At 30.3% G+C, this 19,715-nt stretch overlaps 3 protein-coding genes across 3 annotated transcripts; 1 reads left to right on the top strand and 2 right to left on the bottom strand.

The window, feature by feature from the left end:
- Positions 1-1,153: 1,153 nt before the first annotated feature.
- LOC112701164 (uncharacterized) lies at positions 1,154-5,006 on the bottom strand. The gene is made up of 6 exons (XM_029288133.2): positions 4,826-5,006; positions 4,506-4,580; positions 3,459-3,935; positions 2,998-3,090; positions 2,279-2,676; positions 1,154-1,959 (listed from the first exon to the last, which is right to left on the bottom strand). Exons 1-6 carry the CDS (start codon positions 4,872-4,874, stop codon positions 1,372-1,374), a joined length of 1,680 nt encoding a protein of 559 aa, XP_029143966.1. The 5' UTR covers positions 4,875-5,006; the 3' UTR covers positions 1,154-1,371.
- Positions 5,007-7,507: 2,501 nt separating this feature from the next.
- LOC112702550 (ADP-ribosylation factor-like protein 8c) lies at positions 7,508-10,697 on the top strand. Its single transcript, XM_025753640.2, has 6 exons — positions 7,508-7,992; positions 8,280-8,361; positions 8,487-8,519; positions 8,627-8,748; positions 9,738-9,899; positions 10,329-10,697. Exons 1-6 carry the CDS (start codon positions 7,955-7,957, stop codon positions 10,444-10,446), a joined length of 555 nt encoding a protein of 184 aa, XP_025609425.1. The 5' UTR covers positions 7,508-7,954; the 3' UTR covers positions 10,447-10,697.
- Positions 10,698-15,824: 5,127 nt separating this feature from the next.
- Positions 15,825-19,189, bottom strand: LOC112702549 (probable inactive receptor kinase At5g16590). The gene is made up of 2 exons (XM_025753639.3): positions 17,673-19,189; positions 15,825-16,824 (listed from the first exon to the last, which is right to left on the bottom strand). Exons 1-2 carry the CDS (start codon positions 18,958-18,960, stop codon positions 16,181-16,183), a joined length of 1,932 nt encoding a protein of 643 aa, XP_025609424.1. The 5' UTR covers positions 18,961-19,189; the 3' UTR covers positions 15,825-16,180.
- Positions 19,190-19,715: the final 526 nt, after the last annotated feature.

The raw sequence follows: 19,715 nt of genomic DNA, 5'->3' as shown, positions 1-19,715 counted from the left end.
TAACCAATCGATTGAATTGGACAAATCCATATTGCTTTGAAGCTTTCAATCGATTGGGTAACACAACCAATCGATTGAATTTGGCAAATCCATATTGTTTTGATAACTTCAATAGATTGGGTAACATACCAATCGATTGAATTATGAGACTTCAGGTTGTTTTGAAGCATTCAATCGAGTATAAGCAATCGATTGATTTTAAAAAAACCCACATTTTAGTCATCGTTTAATCGATTGGTAATATGACCAATGGATTGATTTTTGCGAAAATCATACTGTCTTGCAATTTTCAATCGATTGTTTTGTGATAATCAGTAGTCAAACTGATTGAGTTATGAGAAACTTGAAATTCAATCGATTGTTTTGATAATCCAATTTTTAAAGAAACATGATTTCACAGTCCTGACGAACGTCATGGATCAAATATAAACTTTTAATCGATTGGAATGGCCAAAAAATTTATTACGATCAATAGAAGATCTAATTTGTTATTATTTTTTATTTTGATTGTTAATAAACATAATAGATAAATGATAAAATAATAATTTATAAAATAAAAAATAAATTTTATAATTAAATAAAATATATGGAGTTAATTTGTAATTAAAATTAAAAAAGAACTATTTAACAGTTATTAAAAAACTTAAAAAATATATTTTGTTATAGGACCATTTAATGATCCAAATTTGGGACTATCAAATTTTTGTGCCAATTTTTAAGTGTCACATGATTATAACACTTAATTTCAGTAATACAAGATGGAGGTATTTGTAAGTTGTAACGCATGCATAATATAATTTACGGAGAGAATTAAGGAACGCTAGTTAGGAATTGCAAATAGAATAATATACATTCAAATTTTTTTATTAATAAAATTTAATCAAATTAGTCTAATATAATAAAAATTAGTTATAACTAGTATTATTTTAAATTTTATTCTTTATCTTAATTGGACTTAGTTTATAAAAAGACTTGAATATATAACATTACTCTTACGAATAATTGTGGAATATATATATATATATATATATATATATATATATATATATATATATATATATATATATAACTGAAAAAATTTGGCAAAAGAGGTGAAAACAACTTTGATGTTTCTAGAAAGAATCATCTTACAAACATTTTTAATAGCCTTTTTTTTTACAATGTATTAAGCAACTTAATCAAAGAAACATTACAAGAAACTTTTGGATAGAGACTGATTTTACCGACCAATTCGATCGATTGATTTTTTCCATGACCAAAAACAGTTAGTCTCTCGCCAATGACCAATTTGATTTGGCATTTGTTTAACTTTGACGGCCTTATTTTAAAATTAGTCGCTATTCAGATAATTTCTTATATCGGAACGAGCCTTCAGAAAAGATCATTCTTATGTACCAAAAGACTTATTGAGGTAGCAAAACCATAGATCTTACCACAGAAGACCAATGGCACAGAAGAAAGTGCAATTATGAAAATGAAGATCCATTTGGGGAAGAAAGAGAAGATTAAAACAGCAGAACAAAGAGCAGTGAAAGTAATGGTGATTATAAAAAGAAAAAGAAGCAAACACCGTATTGCAATCTTCCGATGACGAGCATTGACCTGGTCAAACATTTTCTGCTTGCGTGGGCTGTGTATAACTGAAGTGAAGAAGAGCATTGAAAGAACAAGGACGGTTGTTACAACAACTACTGATAGAAGGAATAATATGTACCATGTGATCTCTTTAAAGACAGGAGTTGGTCCTTGAACAGTGTTGGTCCGAATAGTGAGAGCAGCAGTTACAGCCAAGGTGGTAACAAGAGTTCCAATAATCATAAAATTGTTTGCTGTTTTATTCTGTTCTGACATAGCTCTTTCATGAAGCTCTTTGTGTTTCTTATAAAATATTTCCTCTGGAGTTCGTCCTTTCACATTTTTCATGTTTTTAAATGCACCTGGAACTATGCTTGCCACTTCCTATGTATAATTCAGGTCAAAACAAGTTGGTTTAGATTGAATCATTCTTAGTTCCTCTCTCAATCAACCAATTTATATCCTTATGACTTGTTATTCAACTAATAAATTAGTGCAACAATTATAATTTGGATAAGACTCACGTACAGTTGTCTTCATATAAAGTTATTAGTAGAAAATTACGATTCTCAACTAGCAACTTCACATAAAAATAATTGCAGGTGAGTTTCCACCTTATAATTTACACTTAGAATACCTAAAAAATTTTTATTTAGAATTAATTTAGTTAGAGTTTTCAAAAGAAAAACATTTTTTAATTGACCTGAAACCATCGTTCCTCACTGAGAAGTAGAGAATGACAAGGTGTTCCAAATCTTTCTGCAGCTGAAAGCTTTCCAGCATAGTGAAGAATATTGTTTCCCTTAAAATCAAGGAATTGCAGAATAGCATTGGTGTATGCACCCTTCCTCAATATTAGTTGGTATGTAGTTACTCGTCGATTTAGAATGGCTATGTGAAGTAAGCTTTGCCCCTTTGAATTCACTTCCATCAACAAATTTGCATTGTATCCAAACATAAATTCTAAAATTATGTCGTTTCCTAATTTTGCTGCATCAAACATTGCTTTTGAAATTCTTGCACACTCAAACTCTTCCCCTTCCATATGCTCAAATACCATACGCACAATGTCTCTATATCCAGCTTCATCACCCTCCGAGGCTAATACAAAAACAAATAATAAATAAAATAAAATAAGAATTTAAAATTATCATCTGTTAGCGCGTATGTCAAGTTTTATTTATTTTTTTTCTTTCAATTTTTAATTTTAGACTATGTGAACTTGATACATTACTAATAACTTTTAATATAACTTTGATACTATATTAGAAATTAAATAGAACTAAATTAGAATGAAAAATGTTAGGTGAGTAGCAATGTTTTTTTTTATATTTAAACTAATATTGACTAATTCTGCACTAAAATATTAACCTGTAGCATTTTTCATGCAGAATAGTTAAATTAAGATTTGAGAAAACTCACGCAATTTGGCAATGACTTCCAATGCAGTTAGTCCGTCATTGTTTTCGGCTGTGGCAAGTTCGGAATACATATCCAACAATGAAGATGCCACACCTATAATGTCACAGGATTGCCACTTTTGCGTTTTCATAAATATATATCATAAAAAAGTTTTAATTACTCTTGTCCGTTCTTATAATTTTATTGAATTTTTAATTAAGTCTCTATATTTTATTTTCTTTTCGATTGAGTCTTCATATCATATCAGATTTGTAATTAAATTGACAAAAATTTAAAATTAATAGAATATTCTGTTAATTTTAACGTTTTTGTCACAGTAAAAATTTAATTACAAAATCTGACATGGTATAAAGATTCAATTAAAAAGAAATAAAGCATATGGACTTAATTGAAAATTCAATGAAACTATATGAAGTAATTAAACCAAAGAAAAGAAAGAAATAAAGGAGAGTTTGACTTACTATAATTGCTGGTGGTAAGAGCCAAGAAAAACACCCTAACAATGTCTTCTTCAATGGATAATAACTGACGGTTCAAATAATCCAGTCGAGTATTTTCAAACAAATAATTCACCATAAGAGGCTGATTAGCCCAACATGCCAATTCAATTGGAAGCATGTTTTTGTGTCCTTTAATCCAAACCAATCCTGGATTCTTGTGAAGTAGTAATTTAGCAATTTGCAGGTTCCCTGAAATGGCAGCCATAGAAAAGGCAGTGTTGCCATCTACCTTGCGAATTTGCATGTCTTCCAGACTCATATGATCTATTAAGTTTTCTACAAAGCTGGTTTGTTCCATGCTCACTGCAATGTGAAGAGCTGTGTCTCCTTGCTTAGTCAAAAGACAACAGAGCCGAGTAGGATCAGTTATATTATATCTTAAAGCTTTACTCCAATCCCCTGTAATGGCTGCCTTATATATCTGCCTTTTATACGCATCTGTGCAAATTTCAAAACAAATATATCAGAGTTTTCATAAATATTTGAAAACTGCAAAAAAAAATGTACTGTATAAAAATGCTTTCTTGCATTACAAGAAGCCATTGATTGAATATTTTTCCCTAATTTAAAATAGAGAAACTCTTTGAGTTATCAATTTTTAGTATTTTTCATTATCGTCTGACAAGTATAAATACTATATTGTCTTTAACAAATAAATTTTATTAATCTATGTGTAAATTCTGAAAAAATGTGGGTGCAAAGTGTATTAATTTAATTGTGCGAAATTCTAGTAAATATAGGTACAAAGTACAAATTATATATTTTTTGTATACAAAATATCTGTAAATATAAATATAAATTATTACTTACCGAAAATAATAATATTTGCTAGTCATTATAACATTGCTCTCTAAAATATTTAATTAAAAAAAATGAAGTTATCTTTTAGAATGAAAACAACCGAGGCTGCTGATAATCGTTCCATATCGGACTAGCAATCTCTTTGTATGTTCCACCTTAGTGTATTGATATGTTTCCGTCAAAACAAATTATGAACAGAAAACTTACTATCTGATCCCCAAAAAATGCGTTCTCTTACATGCTCTGCTTCTTCCGCCACTACAATACCCAGTTCGTCGCAATCTGTTATTCTTGCAAGGTACATAAACACAGGTAATCGTGCTCATTGTTATTCATTCAATTATTAGACTTTGAAATTGCATATTAATACGTTGGAACTTAATTAGAACACATTATATACATTATTACATATGTAAATTTATATGGTTGCGGTCTTCAATAATTGTCTACTTTTATCCACTATCAGTTTATTCTCAACATCTTTAATTTAGTGTAATAATAATTAAAAGAGATCCTATGTATGTTACCTGTTATAGCTGCTGATGAGGTACTACTTGCACCACCGGATATAGACATAACACTTTTATGGGACGTTACTAATGATGATTTAGGCTTCTTTTTTTTTTCTTTCTTTTAATCGGTGTTTACCATAGAATTAGTATGGTCATTATTACGGATTAGAACATCCATTTATAAGAGAGAAGGCCATGAACTAATAGTTGTATCCTAATAATTAAGAGTATAATGGCTTTGATTAAATGTTAAACATCAAGTATAGCATATTCTGAAGTGTTTACTAATTTCTTGATAATCAAGAATGGAATGTTGGAATTTTTGGCAAATTTATTTATTTCTACATGCAACATGTATATGACATATGTACTTTTGACCTTTTTTCTCTGCTTGAAAAGGAGGGAAAGGATTAACAAAAGATTATTTAATTTAAAGATATAGTTCGAACACATTCTTTTTTATATAAGTTACATGGAATAAAGTCAATAAACTAAAAACTGTCGTATGTTAATTTTTTTTCAATTACAAGAGCAATATGAATTTTAAGAGAATATTTTTTTTATAAATAGGACTAAATCATTTGTTCAAGATAGACATAAATAATTGGTCAAGACAGTGGTTAATAATTACAGAAAACCAAACATCTTATTATTTTTAAGTTATATTGAATACTCTTATTAATTAGTCAAGTTAAATTAAATATGCATTACTTTATTAGTATCTATTTTAAGATTTATTTTATGTTTAGTTTATTATATTTTACTTTTTATTATTTTAGATCCAATTATAATTTGATCCATATTATCTTAGTGAACTTATGAATTAAAATTTTAAAAATAAGAGTCAAGAGGTATTAAAATTTTTAAATTTTGTAGTTATTTTTTTTATAATAAATAATATTTTTAAATTATATAATTTATTAATTAATTTATATTTATTTTATTATACCATACACTGAAATATTTATTGAAAATTATTAATATAATAAATATCATAACAGTACAAAAGAAAAAGTGAATTGAAAAAGAATATTTTCTGAAAAAATTTTGTAGGGATACATTTGATTTAAGAGCAGAATAATAGTTGCCTATCCTTATTTGAGTAGATGAGTTTCTTTTAAAATAAAAAAAAATAAAAGGTAAGATCATGTGAATAAAATTTAAAAATAAGAAACATTTTAAATACAATAGAGTAATAGATCTTAAGCATGTGCAAAAGATTTTTAGCTACTGAATCAAAGATACTTGTGTTATGTATGAGATATTTGTGTCATTATAATATTTTTTTTGTCAGTCCGCGGGTAGGGTCGAATACCCGCAGGTTGAGCACGGGTAAGATTAGGGTTGGGTATTTCTCAAACCACGGATAGGATAGAATTGAGTATTAGTTAAAAACTCAACTCGCGAGTAGGATTAAGGTTGAGTTCAAACCCTATCTTACCTTACCCATTGCCACCTCTAATAATATGGTAACATAAACCGTACATCTAGGATAATATTTAAACTAACATGTTCATGCACATCAGCACATGTAAATAAGATTGGGTGAATTTTATAGTATTTATAATTTGGTGTCCAATTTTTATTTAATTTATTTTTTTATAATAAATTTTAAATATTTAATAATTATTTATTTTTATATTTTTAAAATTAAATATTTATTTTTTATTTTTTTATAAGTTAAACAAATATTTTTAAATACCATAACAATCATTATTTGATAAATAAGTGATTGACTATTTGATATTAAAATAATATTATTTTATTGAAAAAATTTCACTTTTTTTTATGACAGATGTTAAAATAACACTTCTTTTTTCTCTATTTATAAAATTTACATTCTCCTCTCTTATAGCTTTTAAAAAACATTCTCTTCAATTTATTTTAAATTTTTTGTGTTAACTAATATTAACTTTATTAATTTTTCAAGAAAAAATAAATTGTTTTTTACAAAAATACCTTTTAAAATTTTTTTTATTATTTTCTCAATTAAATTTTACTTACCAAAATATCCTTTAATAAATTATTTGTTATTGATTAAATTATATTTTTCTAAGATACCCTTAAATAATTTTTAATTATTAAATTATGATTTTACCAAAATTTGTGATTTTGTTAACAATTATTTTTATATTTTATTATTAATTTTCTAATATCAATATATATTATTTTAATATTAAATAAAAAAATCTTATCACTGTTAATGTGTATAACAATTAATATATATTGATATCGAAAAATAATCATACTAAAAAATTTTTATTTAATGTTAAAATATTATATATTGATATCAAAAAGTAATAGTAAAATATAAAAAAATTGTTAACAAAAATTTTGGTAAAATCACAATTTAATAATTAAAAGATTATTGAAAGGTATCTTAAAAAATAATTTAATTATTATATTTTTTTAAAATATTTTGATAAAAATAAAATTTAATCAATAAAAAAATAATTTATTAAAAGATATTTTGGTAAGTAAAATTTAATGACAAAAAAATTTTGTTAAAGAATATTTGATAAAAAATAATTTATTTTCTTAAAAAATAGATAAAATTAATATTAATTAATATAAAAATTTAAAATAAATTAAAAAAATTTAAATTATAAAGAAAGAAAATATATGTTTTAGAAATAGAGAGGGGAGTATAATTTTCTTTTTACTTTATTTGAATAGAACAATAACACAGTAGTACTTAACAACCAACTTATCATCTAGAAGACTAGAAATGAGAGAGGAATTGCGTTGTATCACTAAAACAGTTAAAGATATTTATTTGATCACAACAGTGTAGGCAGCGATATACAGATATTAGATAGCGATTATCCCAACACAACACAAGCTACTAGAACACAACACAATACAATAGATTACAAATGTTATGGATGTATTATGTTTATATTTCTCGTATATTTTTATTAAATATGATTAATTAAAATGTATTAAAAAAAAGGAAAAGTTATGCAAATAATGTTATTGTTTGTCGTCGTATCCTGTGTTAACCGGTAGCCACCTCTCTTTAGATTCCAATCTTTCAAAACTCAAGTTTTTATTGTCGTTTTCCTCATCGCCGAAGTTTCTCCTCTTCTCTACGCCTCTTTCTTCCCATTTCTCATCCCTTTCATTCAAATTCATTCCCTAACAATGGGTCTTTGGGATTCACTTCTCAATTGGCTTCGCAGGTATATATATTTATTATACATCTTCTCATTCAATTACATAATTTGTTAATCTTTAAATATTCTATGTTCAATTTCATGTGTTTCTTTTTCTCATGATAGGGCTTCGATCTTTGTACATGCTTACAATTTCATGTTACTTTTATTGATTCACAAGCCCTTAAAAGATAGGATAGTGTTTGATTTTATGTAAAGGGGTTACCTTGAGGGTTAGCTCCATGAATGTTCTTACTTATAAGTTCTAACTCTTTGTTTATTCATTTATTGTTCTTTTGCTATTTGTTTTTCAGCTTGTTTTTTAAACAGGAGATGGAGCTTTCCCTTGTAGGCCTTCAGAATGCAGGGAAGACTTCTCTTGTTAATTCAATTGCTGTGAGTTTCATGCGTTCTGAATTTCATGCCCTGAAAATTCAATTCAGTTCAATACAATACAGTTTAGTGGATTAATGGCTGAAATTTTTATTCCTAATATTTGATTTATTTGTTTTTTTTACCAGACTGGGGGCTATAGTGAGGACATGATTCCAACTGTGGGTATCTTTCTTCTTTTGTTCATTTTTTCAATTGCACGTTTGAATATTCTAAGCACTTTGTTTGTAGTTGTAATAGGACACTAATGTTTTGGTATGAAAACCAGGTTGGGTTCAACATGAGGAAAGTCACCAAGGGGAATGTAACTATAAAGCTTTGGGACCTTGGTGGCCAGAGGAGGTTCAGAACAATGTGGGAGCGTTACTGTCGCGGCGTCTCAGCTATAGTGTATTGTCTCCCTTAATGTTCTCTCTTACTCTTACAGACTTGTACATTCTTGGCACGTATACTTTGATGGCTTTTTATATTGGTTTTGAATCACAAGTTGTGTGTTGTTGGATTAACTTTTGGGTTTAAGGTACTTGATAATATCGGTTTTTGAATTTATATGAATTTGTTTAGGCATTAAAATCAAACTTTCTGCAGCATAGGATTTCATTATGGGGATTACTTCCTATTTGTAAGATAAAATACTGCAAATCATGTGGTTTAAGTATTTTGTGCATATGATACAAAGCACCATAAAATAAAGGGATATGTAGACAAAAGGATTCAAAATGAGTGAATGAAAATTAAAGTGTGCTCTAGTGTTATTTTGTAATAGAAAAATGTGATTAAGGAAACAAGACCTGTGGTGTTGGCAACTAAAAAAGCCAAGAACTTAGCTCAATTTTACAGAGATGAGAATGTTAAGTTGGACGAGTGGACACTGTAAACAAGATAGGATTAAGAATGGTTATATAGTAGAGAAAGTTGAAGTATTAAATATTCTGGAAACAGTTGGAAGAATCTCACCTTAGATAATTTGGTTAGTGAGCAGAATATCTATAGAAGCTCTTATAATGAGAGTAGATCAAATAGAAGGTAACTCTGTAGTTTCAGGGTTTAGGATTAAAAGTTAAAACCTTACAATAGGGCGCAATAGCATTCGGGATTTCAAACAATGCCTTCATGGTTTCCTTTCCCTAAGAATTTTTCATCAAAGGGGGGTTAAATTGAAAGTCTACATAATTAATAGTGACCTATGTGAAGGGTTAACTATATCCTAAAAGTTTTATTATCAAGAGAAGTTACCTGGGAATGGTTTTGAACAGAAAACTCAGTACTTGCTCTTATCAATATCTACTGTTGCCCGTTAACGAAACAAAGATTCTTATGCATTGTTCTTTTTGTCATGTGTATTAAAGCTCTCTCAATTGATGGATGTGTAAAAACAGGTATGTTGTAGATGCTGCTGACAGAGACAGTGTTCCTATATCTCGAAGCGAGTTGCATGAACTCTTGACGAAACCTTCTCTAGGTGGAATTCCTTTGCTTGTTCTTGGAAATAAAATTGACAAGTCAGAAGCACTCTCCAAGCAAGCATTGGTAGATCAGCTGTGAGTTCAGAGCACTTAAGATATCTTTCCACAAACCAATAATATATTCCCCCCCCCCCCCCCTTTTCTTCTCTTTTAGGTTAAGTAAATTTTGGTCCTTGTAAATCAACAATTTATAATGTTAGTCCTTGTAAATCTTCTCGTGGTTTCAGTTCAAAAAATTTTCTAGAAAGAGTGAAAGAAATTGGTCTGTGTTATCATCCCACATACGAATCGGTTTCTGGCCTATGATTCAAATTACAAATAACTCTCTAAGTTCATGTCTATGTGAGATGATGAGAGGGACTAATTTCAGCCCTGAAAGATTTTGGACCAAAACCACAAAAGAAAGTTTACAGGGACCAAAGATAAATTGCTAATCAAGGATCAAAAGCATATTTAACCCCTTTTTTTTCTTATGTAAATCTTTTTCTCCATGTGTTCTTTCAGAGAACTTGAGTCAATTAAAGACAGAGAGGTATGCTGCTATATGATCTCATGCAAGGATTCTGTAAACATAGATGTGGTCATTGACTGGCTAATCAAACATTCCAAAACTGCAAAATGATCCTTCTTTTCGATCAATATCTCAATTTTTAGTCATAGATGTTCAAGGTGTTGATGAAGCTTCCTTGTTGAATACATTCCCTTTAGCCTTAGTTGTGGTCCTTTTTTTCCACCATGAGTATTAGTTGTGATACTTTTTTGTTCCCCTCACCATGAATTTAGTTGTGGTTCAAGAAAGAGTGCATGTACTTTGTACAGTAATAAAACTATGTCAGATCTCTTACCTGCAATGAACTTATCTTTTCATTAAAACTCTGAATTTTAAATATGGAATGGTAAAATGGCTTTAGTTTTCAAATCCTGTAATTAGGAAGGATCTATGAAGGAGACTTTACTAAATTGTTGTGTTCGTGTGTCAGACACATTTCAAACATGACATTCATCGACACTCGTCCGACACGCATGTTTTCTGTGTTTAACCGTGTCTTAATAAAAAATAAAAAATTCTTTTTTGGACATGTTTGGACAAACTTAAATATCATTACGTGTCAGGGTGTGCAATTTTATTCTTAACCTGTATTCTTGAAATAAATTTAAAAATAGTATATATTATTATTTATTAAAATAAATAAATATTTTAAATATTTTATATAATTAAAATAAGATTAAAAATAATTAAAAATTAATTTATATTATAATATTAATAAAATATTAAATATTATTACGCTTTTTTTAAAAATATTTATAAGATTTTAAAATTTATATGTCGATGTGTTTTGTATCGTGACTTAAGGATATTACATACTAGTTTGAGAGGGCAATTTACTCAATTAAAATGGTTGTGAAGATTCTCTACTCAAATGCAACATTTCTAATTCGTTTACGTGAGTGTTCTTTTTTGTTATTATGTAAACCGTGGTAGGTAACTACGGTTTTTAATTTGTGCATAAACCGCGGCTGCTTACCACGGATTATGAAAAAAAAATGCTACTAGAAACCGTGGTTGGTCACCACATACGTGTTAAGTGCTCTCAGTGTAAATTTGGCTTGTGAATACATGCTTGATCCGTCATACTCGAATGTACTAAAACATATATCAAATGATGTTCAAGCTTTTTGAAAATCCTTCTGCTCATTACTATTTAATTTGTTGAACATTAATAATTTTATTAATCAAATAATGTTCAAACTTTTTCTCACTCATATAAAATTCTTCTTCTCGTATATATAAAATTCTTCTTTTCACATATATATAAAAATTAATTTATATTATAATATTAATAAAATATTAAATATTATTATGATTTTTTTAAAATATTTTATATTTTATATATCTTATAAAATTTTAAAATTTATATGTCGATGTGTTTTGTACGTTTGTGTCCGTGAATCATAGACAGGATTAAAAAAAAAAGTAATAGGCCTATGGCCATAATAGGCTATGGCCCAGAAGAAAGATCCAAATTTTAGATGCTCATTGATATGCCAACGTGGTTTACTGGTAGTTCAGAAAAACAAACATAATAGGCTAAGGCCCATGCCCCGTTTTCCATAAAAGGAAACATAGTAGGACTGAGATTCTGAGAATTGTTTAAACAAAAAAAAGGGACTGAGACAATTGACATCTATGACTAAATTTCCTTGTTATAGGGTGAGTCAAACTTAACACCGATGGCGCCGCACAGGAATGGACAAGCAAAGCGGGCTGCGGCAGACTATTGAGATCAAGTAAGGGAGAATGGATTGGAGGTTTTCGTGTGAATTTGGGAATGTGCAATGCGGTCCAATCAGAACTGCAAGGGGTTCTACATGGTCTGAGAATGGCTGCTGACTTGGGAATACGAAGAGTGGTTGTTGAAGTTGATGCAATGGAGGTTTATGAGATGTTGAAAGATCACACTAAAATAACCACTTGTCATAGTAAAGTTTTAAGAGAAATCCTGAGTTTGATTAGGAGGCCATGGGAGATCTCCTTCAATCACGTGGGAAGAGAAACAAATAAATGCGCCCATTGGTTAGCTCAAACCAGCATTAAGTATAAAGAAGATTTTTGCTTCTTAGATTCTTCCCCCTTTGAACTTCTTCCGTTATTGAGTGATGATGCTAATGGGGTCACCTTGCCCCAGAATCATTAAGTAATATTTTGTTTTTGTTCTCTTGGGCTTAGGCCATTACCATACCAAAAAAAAAATAAATTTCCTTGTTATATAAATTGAAGTTTTGAAATGAACTTTAATCTCTCAAGTTTTTTAATACCTAAATTCGTGATTCAGATATTGATGCTGTCATGCTGCTACTTCTCAAATATTTTTTGTGAACTCAGATTAATTATATCATAGAGACCTTTCAATATAAAATTATAAATAGAGCTTACATCCTATTTTTAGTGCATAGATAATATGTTAATATAAATACACAATAACAACTATTGTTTAAATAATAATAATATTCAATGATTATTTGATAGGCAGGCATGACTCAAGACCCAGGGTCCTAATTGAAAAACCATACGCTTATTATCTTTGTTTAAGAAAGGAAAAAATAAAACAATCATGTGATGGAATATTTGTACACTTAAGCTAAGATCATTACTTTTCAAACCAACTGGAACAACCAAGTTTCAACGAATCAAAATTGCATCACAAGCTAAAGCAAGCTAACTAGCTAGCTACATTTCTCTGTTATATACACATGTCTTTTTCTCCTTTTTGTCTCTCGAATGGCTATAATTTCAGATTATGAGTTATAAAGCATAGTTCTTTACAACTAAGTTTCAACAAACCCCCAAGTTTTTTTCAAAAAGCAAACGTTTTTGACAGTCTAAAATTATTCAAAAGAATAATGAATATGTCACTCTAAAAAGAAGTGCAACAAATAACAACATATGTCAATATCCACGAAAAAGAATAAATGCCTTCAAAGTAAAGCACGTAGTAGAAAAAAAATTTCACAATCTATCTTTTTTTTTAACTAATTTTTTATTCTTTAGAGTTTTAGCGCTAGATCTATCTTGGAATTTGAAGACATCGTCACACAGATGATGTTCAATCCTTAAAGAGAGCCGTAACAGTATCTTTGTGAATTGTGAAGGCTGCTAAATTATTATTGTTGCTGTTGTTTATGTTTTTTTAAGGGGGAAAGAAAAGAAGAAATAATATTTAAACGAAAGTAAACAAAGCGGTAATTGTTTTCACTGTGGGTGAGGAAAAGCTGAATTTGCGTAAGATGGGATGAAGCAACAAAAAATTTGCCTAATAGGGTAGTATTAAAAAATGGTAAAAATAAAAATAGGATTAATACTTAATAGTCAAATTAGTATCTGAAACATGCAACATTTTTCAAATTCGTTCGGAAAGATTTTATCAATCAAATTTATTAATTAATTATATTTGTCCTTTAGTTATTCAATTAACAATTTTTTTCAACGATTGATGATATAAAATGTTAATTGATAACATACATAACATTTAATATATCTAATTGGACGTTAATCAAATATGTTTTGAAAATTTATTAATTTAGTCACTAGATGATATTGAAAATATAATTTATATAATTGAAAAAAAGAACTAAATTAATAAATTTTCATAAATATATTTAATCAATATTCAATTAAGTATGTCAATTAACATTTATAATATCATTTGTTAATAGAAATTATTAATAGAGTGATTGAATGATAAATATAATTTATTTTTAATTTTTAATAGATTAATTTAATTGAAAAAATCTATAAATTTAAAACATATTTTATCTTTTAAAAATTAATTTAATTATTAATTCATAAGAATTAAAATAACTCGGTGATTTTTTGAGGGAGTGTTTACATGTGTCTTAGGAGTCTACTTTCTCTATTTAATATAATATTCCACTTCTTTAAATTGTGCTAGCATGACTGGTTTGGAGTGCAGTGGATAGAGTTGAAATTTTGTGTTTTCTTTAAAAGAGTGATGAAGAAGAGAAAGTGTTGAAATAGAAGAGGAGTGATTTTTAATACGTGTTATTATAGTATAATAAGATATTGGTGATCGTGAAAAATGCTTGTATCAAATTTTCTAAGTAATATATTTTAGAATAGAAAGGATGACAAATATATACAATTGAATGTAAAATTATCAAAATTCAAAAATATTTCTCTGGCTTCAATTTATAAGTGTGTAACCCAATGAATAAGCCAAGTGGTAAGAGGAGCTAAATAATGCTTCTAAATTCTAAAATCTCTCTCACCACAGTCAGTGGCGTATGTTAATGGATGAAATTGAAGGAAACTTCAGTGAGAAATTGATGAAACATCCGCTCTTGTCTTAACTCATTTAGTGAACTGTAAGTACAGTATACTTTTGAAATCCTAAAAATAGAATTTAATTTTGATAAACTATTAATATAAAATAATTTTACACGTATATCATATATTAATAAAAATAATTACTTTTTACATTATTTAAAAAAATTGATGTAATTATACTACTGTATAAATCATTTTATACTTTCAGTACATTAAAATGAAATTCCCTAAAAATAACCATTCCTTTAAATTTTTATGTGAAGATAAATTCAATTAGAAAAATGGTAATGTTAGAGTAAAATGTCAGACACGGCATAAACAAAAGCAAGACTAAGTTATGCAGTTTCCTATAGCATCAAAATAATTAGATGAAAGGTCTGATTTAGGTTCTGTAAGGGGAAGAGTATTGTATAGGAAAGAATAAGAGTGAATTAGGTAAGAATTAAATTAAATAAGAGCGAGAGACGAAGAATATAATTTTATTGAAGAGGAATTTTACAGAGAAAAATACTCTAATTTACATTCCTATTATTTCTATTTATAATAATTCACACTAACTAATAAAACTATACTAAGTAAACCTTGGATTCACTTTTACTCTTGGAAGTTGGAAGTAATGCTTAATCAAAAGAAAATGATTCAGAATTGAAAAATTAGTAGTTCATTTACTATAGATGACCACCTTAAGAATATGGGTGGCAGAGCAAATTGTATTAACATAATTTAAAATTTGGTAACACTTATCATGATTATATGTATTTGTTTATATAACCTTATTCTCTCTTTTGAGGAAGATAATTTTCTATTTATACAAGTGTTTAGTGTATATTTTACGAAATATAAAAATAGTTTAATTTTAATACACTGATTTATACAGTCGTGCAATCACATTTATTATCATTACGTAATTAAATACAAGTTTAAAACTACATTACATTGTCAATTAAATACAAGTTTAAAACTACATTACATTGTCAATGCATCAAAATTAAATTCATATAAAAATGCCAAATATATTATTACCTAAATTCCGAGATTAATTTATATTTTATGAACTAGGAAAAACTCAGTTAAATTTCATCAAACATAAAGAGACGAATATAATTTGCTAAAAAAAATTATGACACAACAATCCAACAATAATCAGGAAGAAGTGAAGGAGAAACATTCTAGATATCCAAACAGAGTATTCACAAGTCACCAAAACAAAACAAAAAAATAAAGTATTCACATTTCACACCAAATCCTGTGAAAATAAAAATAAAAATAAATAGATGTCTTTTTGTGAATGTAATGTAAATGAATTTGGGGCTATAGTAACATTGAAACCCCAAAACAAGACTCAAGGCAAATGACAAAAGGGAATTGAGGGGTTAAGACAAAAGGGATCATGAACAACTGGTTCTATGAAAGTTCAATGAATAAACAAACAAACAAACTACAATAATATGCTATGCCAAAAATAGGCCAATGATGAAATAATGAAGGGTTTCTCTCTTCAGTTCTATGTTCAAGCTTGTGGGGGACCAGAATCAACAGAGTAGTACTGTTGTGAAAATTCATTTTTTTCTTCTTCTTCCTCTTTCTCTAAACTAGAACGTGAAATTTCCTGAATCCTGCTTTCAACCACCTCCATTGAAGGTCTCTTGTCGGGGTATTGAGCTGTGCATTCGAGCGCGAGCTGCAAGAGCTTCACCATTTCATCCTCAATGTTCTGGTACCTAAGGAGCTCCACGTCGAAAACCTCAGTGTTCCACTCGTCTTGAACCACCGACTGGACCCATCTTGGGAGGTCTACACCATCTTCATTCAGTGAGGAATGAGTGGGAGCCTTCCCCGTTAGGAGTTCCAAGAGCATTATACCAAAGCTGTAGACGTCTGCCTTTTGTGATACTTTGCGAGAGTCAGTGACCTCTGGGGCTCGATAGCCGGAAATACGGTTGGGTGTGGCGGTCGGGAGAGCAAGATGAGCAAGGCCAAAGTCGGAGACACGAGCTTCAAATGATTTGGTGAGAAGGATATTTGAGGATTTGATGTTTCCATGGGAGGATGTTGGTCCTTGTGAATGTAGGTATGCGACCCCACGAGCAGCGCCAAGGGCAATGGCAGACCTTGTTTCCCAATTCAGGGGAGTCCTGCCGGCGCCATTATTCGCTGTAACATGAAAACCGAAAAGCAAACTATGTCAAATAAGCTGTACTAATACTAAATTCATTCATTTGCATCCAAGTTCTGAAAATTTTCATGTTCGTTCAACTTAAAAGTTGCAAAAAGGATCATAAATGTTGATCATTTTTCATTCTAACAAGCATGACATCATATCTAAGACCAATGCACATTTGAGGTGAAAGTAGTACCATTTAGAAATTAGAACACCACAGGAGCTTACCAAAGAAATTCCTATTGAACTATTTGACATAAAGGGCAGTCCAGTGCACAAGCACCTTGTGTTAGGGAGGAGCCGCACCCAAAGGGTGTAATGTAGACAGCCTAACTTGATAATTACATATCAATGGCTGCTTCCACGGCTTGAGCCCTTGACATATAACCACCAAAATAAACTCGAGCAAAGAAATCACAATTACGAAAATTCAGGATCAGCTAAGATGAACAAAACTTCTGATTTCTCAGAAAATACTTTAGATAATAACTCTTGAAGCAAGATTTCATCTGCCATGTGCAATGGCCACCAAAACCCGTTATGATAACAATGTTGTCACTAACTACAAGCCTTCCTATTCAGAAAAACAAATTAGAAACACAAAGGGACAAATAAAAAGCAACAACTAGTTACACAATGATCTACCCTAAAGTAGACACAACAACAACAGCCACAATCATTCACTTAACTTGTAAACTAAAGAATCAGCATCATGACACACACACAGAATAAAATATATACATATAGAATTGAAAGTTGAAACAGTCCAAAAATGACAACAAAGCAAACAAGAAAAAGAAAGAAAAAAAGCACATTCTTTTTTTTTTTTTTTTAGTTTTACCATGTAATAATGCAGACAAGCTTCCCATTGGCATGTAATCATACACAACAAGCTTCTCATCTTTGCTGAAGTAGTAACCCCTGAGTGGAACCAAATTCTCATGAACCATCTTCCCAACTTGCTCTATCTTCTCCCTGAACTCCCTCTCCGGCAGGGTAACATCCTTCAGGCGCTTCACGGCGACGCTGATCCCCAAATCCATCGTGGCCTTATAGGTGGTTCCGAATGTCCCTTTTCCAAGAACCTCAGCAGAAGCCCTCAGCAACTCTTCAAGATCAAAAGGCCTATTCACATCACCAAAGAATACTAAACTTTTTGCACCACCACCATTGCTCTTGCTTTCAACCTTTGAACCCGCAACGGCCGAAGAACCACTAGCACCACCACCACCACCACCATCTCGTGCCACGTCAGCAACCTCCACACTTTTTGGAGGTGCAGCCGCAGAAACATCCCTGGAATCAGTTTTTCTGGATTTTCTGCATAACAAGAACAAAAGCAGCAGAATCAAAATCGCTCCAATTACAGACCCAATAACAATACCCGCAATCGCACCGCCAGAGAGCTTATTCTTCTTCTTATGGCTCCCTCCTCCACCATTGTTACTACCAGGGCAAGCTTCAAGGGGCTTCCCACAGAGCTCATTCCCGGAAAAAGCGCTTTCATTCAACCCCGAAAACCGCTCCGGAACCGAACCGTTCAACCGATTATTCGACACGTTGAACTGATGCAGAGGTGGAACACTAAGGTCAGGGATGCTCCCAGTGAAGTGATTATTCTCTAAATAGAGAGTATCCAAACGAGTAAGAGAATTGAACTTGGGAGAGATCTCGCCGCTGAAATTGTTCTTCCCCAAATTCAACCTAACCAAATTCTCCATAGAGAACAAGAAATCAGGGATTTGGCCATTGAAGAAGTTCCCCTGAAGGTAGAGGTTTCTGAGAGAGGTGAGTTTGGCGAAATCGGAGGGAATGGGACCCGTGAGTGCATTGAATCGGAGAGAGAGGGTCTGAAGCTCAGTGAGGTTACCCAAACCCAATGGAAGGTTCCCTGAGAGACCCATGCCTGGGAGCCTCAACGTTGTTACTCTGTTTCTCTTTTCGTTTTCGCAGAACACACCCGTCCATGAGCATGGATTCTGTTCCGTGAGGTTCCAGAGGAGGGAGCGACCACCAACAGTGGCCCGTAGGGTTAGGAGGGTTGCTCTGTCGGAGGCTAGATCGCCGCCGGAAACAATGGCGGAGGATAACAGGACGAGAAGTGTGGATAGAAACAGAGTGTTGTTCATGGTTTTTTGGTTGGGGAATTGTTTCTGGGTGAATGTTTGTGGGGGTTTGGGTGGGCTATAGTGTCGGCGCCATGGCGGATGTGGCGTTTGGAACGTGAGAAAAGGGGAAGAAAACGGAGAGGAAGTGAGCGAGAAAAAAGAAAATGGTGAGAGAGAAAAAGATTTATATAAACTATAAAGAGAAAGAGAGAGAGAGTGGCAAGTGGGTGTCACGTATATTATAACATAGAGCTCCACCTAGCAGATTTGCCTCCTTTATTCCCTTATTTCCTTCCCGCTTTGTGTTTTACTGTTTTACGCTGTAGATATTTACTTTGATTTTTTTCCTTTTTGTTTTTTCAAGTTAGTAGATATTTTGTCTTATAATTAAAATTTTGTGTTTCAATTTTAAGTTTAATTTTGATTTATTTAGTGTAAAGGATTTGACAGGTAAAAATTTTATACCATTATTCAATTAGATTTATGTAAGAGAGTTTTTGAAACCATTAAGTCAATCTAGATAAAAAAATTTATGTAAAATTAATTTGGATTAGTCTAATAATTAATTTATTAATCTATTTAAATAAATATTAAAAATTTAAATTTTATTTGTGTATATATTAATTTATTAATCAATAAAAAATTTTTAAATAGAACTCAAATCTTAAACAGAATAATCTTTAACCTGCTAAAAAAAATTTGCAAAGATTAGAATTATATAACATACTTTAAGCAAGTGTTAAATAATTTATTTATTTTTGGAGAATGAATCTGAA

The sequence above is a fragment of the Arachis hypogaea genome, chromosome 7, assembly GCF_003086295.3.
Source record: "Arachis hypogaea cultivar Tifrunner chromosome 7, arahy.Tifrunner.gnm2.J5K5, whole genome shotgun sequence".
NCBI lineage: Eukaryota > Viridiplantae > Streptophyta > Magnoliopsida > Fabales > Fabaceae > Arachis > Arachis hypogaea.
Note: the sequence above shows the minus strand (reverse complement) of the source record. Positions and strands in the feature narration are given on the sequence as shown.